Source organism: Prionailurus viverrinus, chromosome A3 (genome assembly GCF_022837055.1).
Source record: "Prionailurus viverrinus isolate Anna chromosome A3, UM_Priviv_1.0, whole genome shotgun sequence".
Lineage (NCBI taxonomy): Eukaryota > Metazoa > Chordata > Mammalia > Carnivora > Felidae > Prionailurus > Prionailurus viverrinus.
This window is the reverse complement of record NC_062563.1, coordinates 68,160,597-68,174,351: the sequence shown is the minus strand read 5'-3', so window position 1 is coordinate 68,174,351 and position 13,755 is coordinate 68,160,597. Positions and strand designations below refer to the sequence as shown.

Here is a 13,755-nt window from a genome sequence, read left to right as displayed (position 1 = left end):
CTCCAAAACCCTTTAGCCAAGCTGGTTGTCTGGTAACACATTGAGTAACAGTGACTCTGAGTTTTAATGGGAAACAAAGACATCACACAAACTATAGACACATTTTAGATGAAACTCCTGCAGCACAAACATATCAAAAGCATAAAATACAGATTGTTTGCTTTCAGGTCTCCACTTCTCTAAACAAGGCCATTGGACCTGTCCGAACCCCTCTATAAAAAAGTCATTTCCACAGCACAGAGCAGATCTTTGTATGGTTTCTGTCAATTGCATATTTGAAAAGTGGGTCATCATTTACTCTTGCCACTTCTACTGAGTTACGCAGTCACCAGCTTTATCTGGGTCTTCTCCATCGATTTTAATCCTCTTCTTTTCTATTTCAACCTGTATGCGAAAGCGAAACATGGCAGCATTAACAAACACAGAGCTAACACTGTTCAGTCCTACTTCATGCATGTGGCAAGGACCGCAGCCACCTCATCCTTTGGACACACAGTGCCTCCACAGTGTCATGCTAGCCCCGAGTGAGGCAGCCTGTTCTCCTCTTGAGCTTTGCAAATCCTTCCCTCTAGGGTCAGATCTTGTAGAGGACTGAAACTCTCCTCCCTTCTAAGTCAGACATAGGGTTTAGAAAAGTACACAGAATACATACACTGATAAGACATTTAGAGTCCTGGATAGATGCGTGAACAACTATACGCCCAAGTATCATATATGGAGCCTTTGGCCCCCTTGAAATTTATAACTCACCCAAAATCTTCTAATTAAAATGAACTACTTTACAAACTAGTAAACCAGATGGACAGAACCATCCACCTGCCCCTCATCTTTTTCATTTCATCTCAAGTGTTACTGCTTCACAGAGAGGCCCCCCTGGACCACCTGAGATAAGGAAGCCCTCCATCATTCTCTATCTTAGTCCCCTATTTTATTCTCTTCTTAGAATCTGTCACTATGTGAAACTATTTATTTGTTTACAAACTATGTTTTGTTCCCCGACTAGAAGGTATGCTTCACGAGGTCAGGGACCTGTGTCTTGTTCACTTTTGTGTCTTCAGTATCTAGAGTGGTACCTGGCACTTTGAAATTGCTCAAATACTTATTAAATAGAAGGTGACATTTTGAAACCGCCTGTCACCAAGTGTGGATCAATTAGTAAATACTATTAAAGCAGCAGGGACTCTGTTATATAATTTTGGGCTGTCCTCTAAAACAATAGGAAACTGGAAGGACCCATGCATAGGAAAATAGGGATCAATGAACTCTCCATTGTATTTGACCCACATTTCAGTCACACCTAGTACTGATACACCTAGTGTGACAGGTCAGGTTCTCCAAGAAGCAGACTCTGAGATGGAGACCGGCATGTGGAAAGTGTACTGGGGAATACTGTCGGGGTCAATGTCTGTTGGGGGAGGAAAGGGAGGGAAGGAAGCAGACAGAAAGAAGTCAGGCTGTAATGCAGTCACCATAAAGGCTCTAGCCAGGTGAGCTGGAGCTAGGAGGGCTGCAGAGTTAACCCAAGCTGAGGCAAGAGGGTCTTAATACACCTGCATCCACCAGGAAGGGGGTGTGACCCAGGCCAAGGCAGCTTTCTTCAGCAGGGCGGTTCCCAGCTGCTGAGGGACTAAGTCCTTCCATCCCAAAGGGGCTGCACACAATGGTACTCACCCATAATTAATTTTATCAATAGAAAAAAAAAAATCACTGGTCCCAAACATATAGGCTTATAAACAGATGGTCCAAAATAAAGAAAAACCCCTGAATTCTATTAGTATATCATAAACCCACCCATTGGTGTTGATGATGTCTTATATAATCACACCATTTCAAGACACTGGGGGAAATATGTGACAGAAGTTACCTCTATTATTTACTAACTTTGAAGATGAAAAGGAAAAGCAAGTTTAGAAATAGGTGCAAGGAAAGAAAGAAAGAAAGAAAGAAAGAAAGAAAGAAAGAAAGAGATGCAAGTGTATGTCACTCTTTAACTCATCTGGCATAAAAATGCAGAAGAGCTGATGGTTAACACTTAACATTGGTAGAATAACTCAGTATTTCCCAAAGGGTGCTCCACAGAATACTATTCCAGAAGATACTGACAGGTGTTCCACATGTACATGCCCATAGAGACAAGATTCAATAAGCAATGAGTTGGGAGAAACTGAGTTAAGTCTAACAAGTTTCTTTATTGCAGGACTTCTCAGAGCCTTCACTTAGCATTAATTTAGTGTATAGCATTCCCCAACTTACTTTTCTCTTGGATCACTATGTGTTTTCCATAGAACACATCTTGAGAAATGTTATTCTAACATAATTTTTATTACAGAGATGCTTCTGGAATGTGAATTTGTTTTTAACTCCCTGTTTTTCATCGAGTGCTGAATTAAGTGGCACTGGTACTCAAGCTCCTGACATTTTCTAGAACTGAGAGAAACTTGGCTTACTGGTGACCATCAGGTTTCCAGGACGGGGCTCTTTTCTAGGTCACATAAACACACATACATATACATATACGCAGTCACTCAAAAGGGCAAAACAAATATCTAATGCCAAATTAGGCCACAGCTCCAGAAGCTTCAACTTCAACCAAAGAGCTTTGGGATATACCTGAATGTTGTAGCAAGCTCTCTGATGAACATGTTTCTGTGGCTGGAAATCACTCTCCACACCCAAAGACCTGACCTCTGTCCCTGAGGCACAGGTGTCAAGCATTCCAAACTGAACAGTAGCAAATGGATACCAATCAGAGGGAATTTCTTGGTCTGATCCAAGTTCTAGTTTGTATGACAAGCAATGGGGATGATCAGGACCTTGAAGAAAAAAGCAAATGATCAAAGGATTTCAATGGCCATTGAACATTTCTCCTAAGCATAAGAAGTATCCATCCCTCTCCTTAATAAACAATTCTGTTAGCACTATAATGAAAGTGGCATAAATTCCATTTAAACAACATACCATCAAAATTCACAATTTTGCACCAACTAGGGGAAATCTATCTGCATTTTATAACTACTAGCTTTAAAAGAAGTACAAACTAGGGGTGCCTGGGTGGCGCAGTCAGTTAAGCGTCCGACTTCAGCCAGGTCACGATCTCGCGGTCCGTGAGTTCGAGCCCCGCGTCGGGCTCTGGGCTGATGGCTCAGAGCCTGGAGCCTGTTTCCGATTCTGTGTCTCCCTCTCTCTCTGCCCCTCGCCCGTTCATGCTCTGTATCTCTCTGTCCCAAAAATAAATAAACGTTGAAAAAAAAAATTTTAAAAAGAAGTACAAACTCATTACTATATATGATATATTAACTCCTAAAGTGTTTTTAATTAAAAGCATATTAAGTTTCTTTAATTACATATGACTAATATTTATATTAAGCATCATTATTTGGCTATAATATACATGGAATGTGTTTAAAAAAAAAAAACTCTTTCCCTTAAGTAGACTGAATAAGCTCTTACAGTAATTCTTAACTTATTCATTTTCTCACCACTGTTTCTTGATAGACAATGCAAAGGTAAACTTCAGCCCAAATTGGATCACATCATTAAAATTTCTAACTTTTTAAAGTTTACAAAAATTGCATTACATTTTGGAAACTACTCTAGGCCAAGAATTCTTTTTTCAGTAGAATGGATTATTCTTTACTAGGGTAATTCTCGCTCACCCTCCAAAAGCTTTGCCTGGAATGGATGTATGGTGTAGAGATAGGCATATTTGCTTTCAGTGCTTCAATCTAATATTTGTTTCCACTTAATTCCATTTGCCATGTATTGAGCATCTAGCCTCTGCTAGGCCAGGCTCTGCGCCAGACCCAGGGATATTGGATATACGCAACGATTTTAAGTGGGGCCGTGTAACATGTATGTATGTGTGTGTGTGTGCACGTGTTACCACAGAGTAAAAAATATATATATTTTCAGTGCAATCACTGTAGTAACTCTACAAAGTTGTGTGATTCTGTTGTGTCGTCCACAGCACCTACATATCCAGTGCAGCGATCTTTACTTAAATAAATGTATGAGATGACAGTTATTTGAAAAGCCAGATTAAATTACTTTACCACTGACATACCTCAAGAAAGAACACTTCCATCAGAATATAGCTCTAGGCACAAAAACAAGGGTTTAAAGGATTCCACTTAATTCTTAAAAGATAAATTGCCTTTCACTCCTTACAACCTGTTCCTTGTAGAGAAACTAATAGAATTCTAAGGCTGTAAAAGGCCTTGAGAAGTCATCAATCAATTAACCAACAGCTGCTCATTAGCCATCTCCACCACTTACATGTAGCGCAGGACAGCCATGGCCTCTGAGGTGCTCTAAGCTACCCAGATCACTGCAGGCAAATGAGAACTTTATTCACACACATACACACCCAGGGGAGATTCCATAATCCATTACCCTTTCTAGTCTGCAGTCTGCAGCAAGGAGGCAGTAAACTTATTTAAACTTAATTCAGGCACTCTTAGGTCCTTTATGGCACGGTGGCTAAGAACACAAACACTGGACCCAGATTGTGCACAGCCCAATCCCAACTCTGCTAATTAATAACTGTAATCCTAGGCAAGTTACTTGGTCTGTCTGAGCCTGTTTCCTCATCTAAACACGGGAGTGATGAGGGGTGCCTGGGTGTCTCAGTCGGTTTTCGTCTGACTTTGGCTCAGGTCATGATCTTGCAGTTCGTGAGTTCAAGCCCTGCGTCGGGCTCTGTGCTGACAGCTCGGAGCCTGGAGTCTGCTTTGGATTCTGTGTCTCCCTCTCTCTATCCCTTCCCCGCTCATGCTCTGTCTCTGTCTCTCAAAAATGAATGAACGTTAAAAAAAAAATTTTTTAATGGGAGTTATGATGTTGGTGATGATAACATGAACCTTACAGGATTGTTTGGAGGATTAAACAAACCAGTGGGCACACGTGGAGCATGAGAGCCATGGTATACTATAGCTGTACAGAAGTGCTGGCTGCATATGATTACTTTGCAAAATGCTCTTCAATTATAAATCCACTATTTTTATTTAACTACTACAATTTTGATAACGAAGGGACTGTGAATTCTATACTTTCAGACTGGAAATGATATTGGAGATGGTCTAATTTGATAGTCACATTTTATTTTTTTAATCTGTCATATTTTTTTAAGTTTCTTTTGAAAGAGAGAAAGAACGTGAGTGAGCAGGGGAGGGGTAGAGAGAGAGGGAGAGAGGAAATCCCAAGCAGGATCTGCACTATCAGCAAAGAGCCTGACGCAGGGCTCGATCTTACCAAACGTGAGATCATGACCTGAACCAAAACCAAGAGTTGGACACTTAACCGACTGAGTGCCCAGGTGCATTTTAAAGGAAAAAATTCTTTTGGAACTTTTGCACTCGAGATCACTCACATTGAAGACCTAGTAGTATTCCAAAAATGTTAGAAACAAACTTTTTCTACCTGCTTTCCTAAAAAATTGGTAAAAGATAAAGGAGAGCATTTTTCCCTTCAAGTTTTCTGGCATGTTTTTCCTGGCTTTTTAAAACTCTAAATACTCTACAGTGTTTAATCACACACTCCCCCTTTAGACTTTCATCTCTGTGCAAAGAGGTATCATATCTGTCCTTAGCACAATGTCTGGCACATTTAAGGCTCAAAGGATATTTGTCAAATTCATGAACAAATGAATAGAAGATAGAGGGAAATCAGGTTATCTATCTCAGTAGTTTCCACCAGGGGGCACTCTAGAGCTTTGGTAATGGTTACTCTCCAAATTTCTTCGGACTGGGAAGGTAAATCACAAACCACCTCGGTCTACTAAGTATACAGTCCTTGAACTAAAATATTTCACATCTGGAAGTGAATTGTTGAGAGTTGGAGGGAATGAATGGCTGGAGGATGACACAAGTGGGGAGAGGGCAACCAATGTGCAGATGACAGCATGAAAACAAGCAAGCTTTCTCTAAAAATTGGTAACATGGGAAGGTAAGAGACAGATATATTAATTGGCACCCCCCTTACCACTCCCACTCCCCTTTCTAATTCTATGCTCTCTGCACCTCCTGTGAGTAATCAGTGTTCCCATCTGTCCTCCCCACCCCACCCCCACCCCCACAAAGGATGGGGCTACCAGGCCATCCTTTGCTGTGAAATCAAAGACCTGCCCACTTTGTTAAAAGAATATTAAGCACTGGCATGCTGGTAAAAGGCCAGTAGCCCTTCCCACCTCCCTTGAAATCACATGGAAGTGAAAAGGAAAGGTCAATCCTGATCTCAAAAACTCACAGGAGGAAAGGCATTATATAAACTAGTAGACTAGTTCATATATTCTCTTTCAGTTTCCAGTTTTAAAATATTTTTTTCTAATAGTACTGGTTGTTCAGAAACTTGCTTAAAAAGGGTAATGTTTTAGGGGCGCCTGGGTGGCACAGTCGGTTAAGCGTCCGACTTCACCCAGGTCACGATCTCGCGGTTCGTGAGTTCGAGCCCCGCGTCAGGCTCTGGGCTGATGGCTCAGAGCCTGGAGCCTGTTTCCGATTCTGTGTCTCCCTCTCTCTCTCTCTCTGCCCCTCCCCCGTTCATGCTCTGTCTCTCTCTGTCCCAAAAATAAATAAACGTTGAAAAAAAAAATTAAAAAAAAAAAGATCCTATTCTTTAAACACCCAATTGATTTAAAAATTGTATAGAGAACTAGAGATGCATTCAAATAATCTACTACTCTTTGCATGGCCCGTGAGCCAGCAGCATTTGTATCGCCTGAGCAGTGTGGGATTCAGGGGACCTCAGTCTACATTTAAAAAATTTTTTTAACGTTTATTTATTTTTGAGACAGAGAGAGACAGAGCATGAACGGGGGAGGGTCAGAGAGAGAGCGAGACACAGAATCCGAAACAGGCTCCAGGCTCTGAGCGGTCAGCACAGAGCCTGACACGGGGCTCGAACTCACTGACTGCAAGATCATGACCTGAGCTGAAGTCGGACGCTTAACCGACTGAGCCACCCAGGCGCCCCATCAGTCTACATTTTAAAAAGGTGATTCACAGGGCACCTGGGTGGCTCAGTCAGTTAAGTGTCCAACTCTTGATTTCAGCTCAGATCATGATCTCATGGTCATGAGGTTGGGCCCAGCATTGGGATCTGAGCTCAGAGCCTGCTTGGGATTCTCCCTCTCCCTCTGCCTCTCCCTGGCTCATTCTCTCTCTCTCTGTCAAAATAAATAAACATTTTTTTTTAATAATTCAAATTAAAAGCGATTCACATGCACACAAAAGTTTAAGAAGCACTGTCTTAGGATAAAGATTTCCTCTCTGCCCCAACCTTACTCTTTCTACACTTCTCCTCCACAGGCAAATTGCCAGGCACCCTCTGTCTTTGCATTACCCTCCCCACCCACATGGTGAAGCCACATGACAGACAGACCACAGGATCACCAGTGTCCTGCTCCAGCCCAGCTTCTCCCTGCCCCTCTAGACTGCACCTGACACAGCCCCCCTGCCTTTTGTCTAGGCCCCCTTTTGGCCCACAGATCTGATCTGAACAAAGCATCTTTGATCCCAAAGGATTTGTTCTGTGAATTATCACCATATAATTGACTGGAATGCCTGGTGCTATGACCGTCTTCTAGAATTCCTGAAGGCCAGCCTCTCTGGGAACATCCACTCTTGTAACTGTTCGTAGTGAGCTCAGCTGCTAGCAAATGTGGGTGGTAGGCAAGAAAGACTCAAGGAGACCCAGGGACACAGAGCAGGGGGGAAGGACCTGTGCCTAGAGGACCAGAACAGGTGTCACAGCAGAGCTGTGCCAGGGTCAGGGGTTCTCAACCCTGGCTGCATGCCTTTTACAAGCACCAGTATGTGGGCCTCACTCCCACAGAGCCTGATTGGTCAGGATGGGGCCTAAATACGGGTCTATTTTTAAAGCTCTAATGATTCTAAGGACTCTAATATGCTGCCAGGGCTAAGAAACAGATTTTAAAAGGAGTAAAGAGAGGATCCCAAGTGATCTCAGCCAATGGCACTATGGATCACCTATTCACCAAAGCCAGAGCCCTCAACCTCCTTGCACCCCTTCTGTCCCCCATACCCACAGGTAATCTGTCCTTTTCATGGGGGCACCTCCTCTGAATTTCTCACCCATCCCTCACTCCTTCTGGACGCTCCCACTGCCACTGGCATTGTTCATCAGGCCTCCCTATGTCTATAATCTGCTCCTGAATTTCTCCTCTGCATTGTATGCCTGACTTCCTAAAACAGAAAGGATGGATGAAACAAGGATGATTCTGTCACAGTAGTGCCTGAAAACACTCCAGAAGCCCTGCTGACAAACTCCATACCCCAAGGCATGGCTCACAGTGTCCTTCCTGCCTCAGTCCCAAAAGATAACTAAGATCCCCCACCTACATGTCTGATTCTGCTTTTTCTATCCCTGATAGAATCCTACTGATTCTTCCACACCAGGTTTAACTCTAGTGTCCCCTGCAGTTTATCACTCCTTTCTCTGGAAGCCCTACTATATACACTTGTACATGCCTAGCATACAGCACACTTCCACATAGTGTATTTTCATACTTGCTTCCAGGTCAGTCTCCCCTACTAGGCTGCTACATTTCTGGAAGTGGGAAGCATGTCTGCATCTGTCTCCCAAGCACCCAGCACAGAGCCAGTACCTACAGGAAGTTTGTGGAATGAATGGGTCTTCTTCTCAATAAATTCTTGGTGAATGAATCAATTAACTATACCATTAGCTCTGGGAAAATACAGGTTATAAACAGGATCATTTTCACAAGAACATTTACATGTTGTTCTCCTTCCAAATAAATGATTCCTATGGGTTCTCACTTTGAAAAATAAGCATGGTTGCCCTGATTGGGTCTAGCAGGAGTGTCTGCTCTGAGGCAGAACAGCTGGAATGGGTTCTTTGTGAGCCTGTCCCCCGTCCCTCTTGACCCCACCTGGACAGGCCAGCAGGATGAGCCCCTAGTGCTCCTCTCTGAGGCATAATCAGGAGTCAGGTTATCACCCAGACATCAGGAGACATGTATGGGTTGAGGAGATTACAGTAAGTATTCCAGCCTGCCTTCCTCTCTTTCCCTTTGCCTTTAGCAAAACAAAAAGCAATAATATTATGATTTCTATAACCCCTTTCATCTAAAAGTAGCACAGATGACTTTGAGAACAGATCATTTGGAACTTTGCACTCAAAACTTCAAAACTTGTTTCCCTAGGATGAAGATAACCTGAGAATGGTTTTAACTTGCTTCTCCAGCAAAGTTATAAAAGGCAGGAAACATCACCTCTGTGGATTGTGTCACGGAAGATATTCCCATCACACAGGAGTTGACCAGGAGGCACCACTAGAAGCCATCCATTGTGACCATGCCACCCCATCACCACCTCACCCTGCCTTAAGCCTGAGTTGTCCTTGATGTTCCTTGAGACTAGAGCCGTAACTAATATGAGTCATGAGAACACTGCAGAGCAGAATTTGCCATCAACCGAGAAGTGGGGGCGGTGTCAGGGAGGACGACTGCGCAGGGGCTTCCCTTTTGCACAAGGGCCTGGGGCTCTTCAGCCACCCGGCTGTGTCTCTCGCCTACTGGGCCCTGTCCCTTGCCTGAGCTACAATCAGAAGACAGGTGTTAAGCCAGCAAACTGCAAGTCAGACAAGGTGGTCCTGCACTCCCCAAAGACATGGTCCATGCTACCCCTCAAATCCATCATAGTCTGGAGCTTGCTCTTCCTTCCCCCAGAACACTGCAAGGCCTGCAGAGCAGTGTCTCTCAACCCTGGCACACATCAGGTTCACCTGGGGAGCCCTAGAAACATACAGGTGCTTAGGCCCCTCCCTCAGACATTCCAATTTAATTGGCATGGAGTAGAGCCTGAACATGAAAATTATTTGAAAGCTCTCAGGCTATCCTAACATACAGCCAAGTTTGAGAAACACTGCTATAGGTCCGCCCCAAATAAAAATGCTTCTTTTGAAGTCCACAGCCTGAAGGGTCCTAAAATGAAATTAATTTTCCCTGAAGGACTAGACCAGCTGTGAACTATTTAGAAGCAGGGATCAGATCTTATTTATCTTTAGCCCTGGCACCCAATGTGGCACTTAGTTTACCTGATGTGCTCAATAAAGGTTTGACTGAATGAGTGAATACATCAACTCAGATCCCCCAAATTAGCTCCATAACCCAATGTTCTGCTAGAAATAACTGGACTAAAACAGGGAGCAGCCTTAATTTCAAAGTTTGCTTTTTTGCTCTATTATATACACCCACAACTAAGTTACTATTCTGAAATAAATGCGGTGCTAGGACTCTATTTTTAAAGTTCTGAATTTCTAGATTCATTGTTTTCTTGGCAAAAAAATTTAAAAATTAACTGAATTTTTAATGCTTGGGCTGTTGTCTACTTAATTCTGAAACAACTAGCCAATATGGCCAAATTAATTCAGCTAATGAAATCAATTTGGGTAAAACTGAAAGGCAATCTTATTTTGAAATAGAAGGAAAAAAAAACTAAGGAGAATGTGGTACTGGCTGAGAATACAAAAAAAGTTCAGGTATATTCACAGATGAGAGATCTTTAAAGGTTAATTGGGGAATCTTAGCTCTGTGAGCAATATTTTTAATATTTGAGGTTGGTGGTTGATGTCAAAAAGACCAACTAGAAATTTTCCCTCAGTGCCACCATTCACAACAAAATCTTAGCTTAGGATTTTTTTTATGGTATTAAAAAATTTGTTTTAAGGTAAACTTATCTGGTAGAAATAGGCACAGAGAACAAAAATAAATCAGCTGTTTGACTAAATGTTCCACCTCCTACCAGGCGATGTAAGCAAGGCCTCAATGGACTGAAGTTATCTATCTCAGCCTGGTTTCAACCCAAGGAGACAAGTGAAAACGTTTAAGCTATTTCATGTGAAAATCAACTTGGGGTATTAAATATTTACTTGAATTTTTATCAGGAAGCCGGTCTATCTTCCATACCACAGCCCGGTAGGCACTCTCATATTTTGCTGACCCCACAGTGACCTGTATAACAGGTTCTGATTCAGGTTCATGTAAACTCCCTAGACATGCCCGGCGGTTCATTTTGGCTTTCAGGGACTTCTGCCTCTGGAGGTTCATGGTCCAGAGGGCCTTGATCCACTGTGATGGGACAGGAAAGTGTATCATTATGTTGTCACAGGACCTCAAGGAACTGGCAGAGGAAGATCTCTGAGCCAATGGGGCCATGTTGACAAAGGCCTGAAGCTCCACATACGCCCCCTGGACAACCACTACAGACTTCAGGGAAAAGGGAAGATCCTCCCCGTTATACAAAGTCTTAAAACGCATCAGTTCAAACCGGCAGGCGTCCAGCGGTACAAACTTAATGATTCTTGATTGCCCGAATTCTTGTGCTTTCACACACTTATGAAAATGATAGTCGAGAATATCAATCCCCTTCTTTTCTGGGTCTTTTTCAAAGTAGCGATCGTTTCGCTTCTGCAGCTCGAGGTCATTCAAGGTTAAAAAGCATTCTGTGTTCCCATTTACAAAAGAGAGGCAATAGATCTGAGTTATGACAGCACTTTCAACCAATTTTCCTTCTTCTTTAGTGATTTTGCCCCAAAAGTTGTCCACAATTTCTAGGGAAATTTCTTGTTCCTCATAGTTCTTTTTTGGTTTTGAACCAGCTGGCAGCTTTGTCAGCTCCTCCTCCACAGTAGTCAGGAAGTCAAGGAAATCGTGGTACTCTGTGGACCCCAACTTCAGCATCTGTTCGATGTCTGGTTCATGAACTACTTCTGTTTTAGAATGGTATTTCCTTTTTTCTGTGTAAGACACATGTTCAATCTTCACAGTATGGATTTTTCCTGCCACACTACAGTTCTCAACTTTTGGTTCAGAAAGCCTGCAATGTGGATCGAGCTGTAACTCCTTAAATGGTTTTTCTAACCCCTTCTCATAATACATTTGCAAAATTCCTCCAGGTAAGACTTTTAGAAAAATTGGTCCCCACTGACGGGAAGACATCATGTTCTTCTTCTCGGGAATTCTCAACATAAAAGACCATCCAGGTTTTGGCTGACTCCTGAAGAGCATGGGGGGAACAAAGGAAGAGGCAGTGTCTTCACCATACAGAGACTGCATAGACAAATTTCCATATGAGTCTTGGTTCTCAGCTGATTGAAGATGTTCAAGCTTCTCACAGATATAGTTGAGTGAACACTGATTTAAGCTTTTTTGATCGATAGGCATCTCTTTGTCTCTTGGTGGGTAAGCCTTTCTGCTTCCTGGAGGGTCAAAGATGAACTGGGAAGCACTGCCTTCATCTTTCCAAAATGGACTTGAAAAAGCACAGTCCTCCCGAAAATACTGAAACTGGGGAGTATCACTTTGAAACCCTAGGCTTTCAGCCTGGGGAGGGCTAACTTCTTCCAGAAGACCCACTTTGGGAGCTGGATGTGTACATGAGTGGTCACTGGGTAAGGAAGCATGGGATAAACAAGTTGGTTTGCTAGGCAATAAGGAAGAGCCTACTCCTGATATTGTAAGTGGACTGTTTGAGGATGATTCTGGGATAGGATAAAGCATATGAGTCCCTGCTTTGGGGATGCCAGGAATACCTGGGAAGTCCTTCGTAGGTGTAGAAAGAGGAGAGTTACTTGGAGGTCCTGGACTAAAGTAAAAGTCTATGATGGGAGAGGAGAGGGGGGTATTGCTGGCAGAGGAAGATCCACTGGGAAACTCCTTAGCACCAGAGAGGTTCAGCTTAAGTCCATTTGGCCTACAAATGCCTTGATTCTCCAGAGGTAAATTCTTTGACTTTTGAGAAGATTGAAAAGCAGGGTCATCATCAAATGTGACCCAGTTGCCTGGGTTTGTGGAACACATCTTTGGAATCAGATTGTGGTCTTGTCAATGAATCAGATATGGTGTCTGTTAAAGGAGAAAGAGATAATAAGAATATTAAATGAGGAGGAGGAGAAAATTCCAGTTACTTTAGTTCTGAGAAATAGGTGATTTAAAAACAACCAGGGGCACCTGGCTGGCTGAGTCAGTAGAGCATGCCACTCTTGATCTCAGGATCATGAGTTCAAGCCCCGATTCTGGGCATAGAGCTTACTTACAAAATAAGTAAATAAATAAATAAACAAACAAATAAATAAACAAACAAATAAATAAAATGTTGTCACAAATAAAAGTTCAAAAACAAAAGAATAAAAATAAAAGCAACAAGATTTACAGATTGACTGAGTTCAAATAAATGCTTAAGAACTGTAATACTTCTGATGGCTAAATGGATTTTTTTAAAAAATGCAAGATCTAACCATATGCTGTGTACTAGAGACTCATTTGAGATTTAAGGACACACTTTCAGTTGAAAGTAAAAGGATGTAAAAAGATATTCTATACAAACAGAAACAAAATGAGAGCAGGCAGGAGTGGCCATACTAACATTGGACAAAATAGACTTTACATCAAAAACTGTCACAAGAGACAATGAAGGACATATATAATGATAAAAGGGCCCGTTCACCAGGAAGATATAACAATTACAAGTATATATAAAGCCAACATCAGAGCACCCAAATATATGAAACAAACATTAAAAAACTGAAGATAGTAATAGCAACACAATAATATCAGAATTTCAATCCTCCATTTTCAATAATGGATAGAACATCCACAAAGAAACAGAGGACTTGAACAACACAACAGACCAAGTGGACATTTCCACACAACAGCAGCAGAATATATGTTCTTGGGTCACCTGGGTGGCTCAGTTGGTTGAGCTTCCAACTTCGACT

General features: G+C 42.3%; 1 protein-coding gene across 2 annotated transcripts in view; it reads right to left on the bottom strand.

Moving 5' to 3' along the window:
* Positions 1–45: 45 nt before the first annotated feature.
* The window catches only part of STON1 (stonin 1), a 48,688-nt gene continuing 34,978 nt past the window's right edge, over positions 46–13,755 (bottom strand). For both annotated transcript variants that reach the window (XM_047852137.1, XM_047852136.1), the window contains exons 2-4: positions 10,909–12,883; positions 2,611–2,813; positions 46–384 (exon numbers count right to left, since the gene is read on the bottom strand). In XM_047852137.1, coding sequence (XP_047708093.1) covers positions 310–384; positions 2,611–2,813; positions 10,909–12,838 — 2,208 coding nt within the window. In that variant the 5' untranslated portion in view covers positions 12,839–12,883 and the 3' untranslated portion in view covers positions 46–309. The remainder of the gene's footprint in view (positions 385–2,610; positions 2,814–10,908; positions 12,884–13,755) is intronic.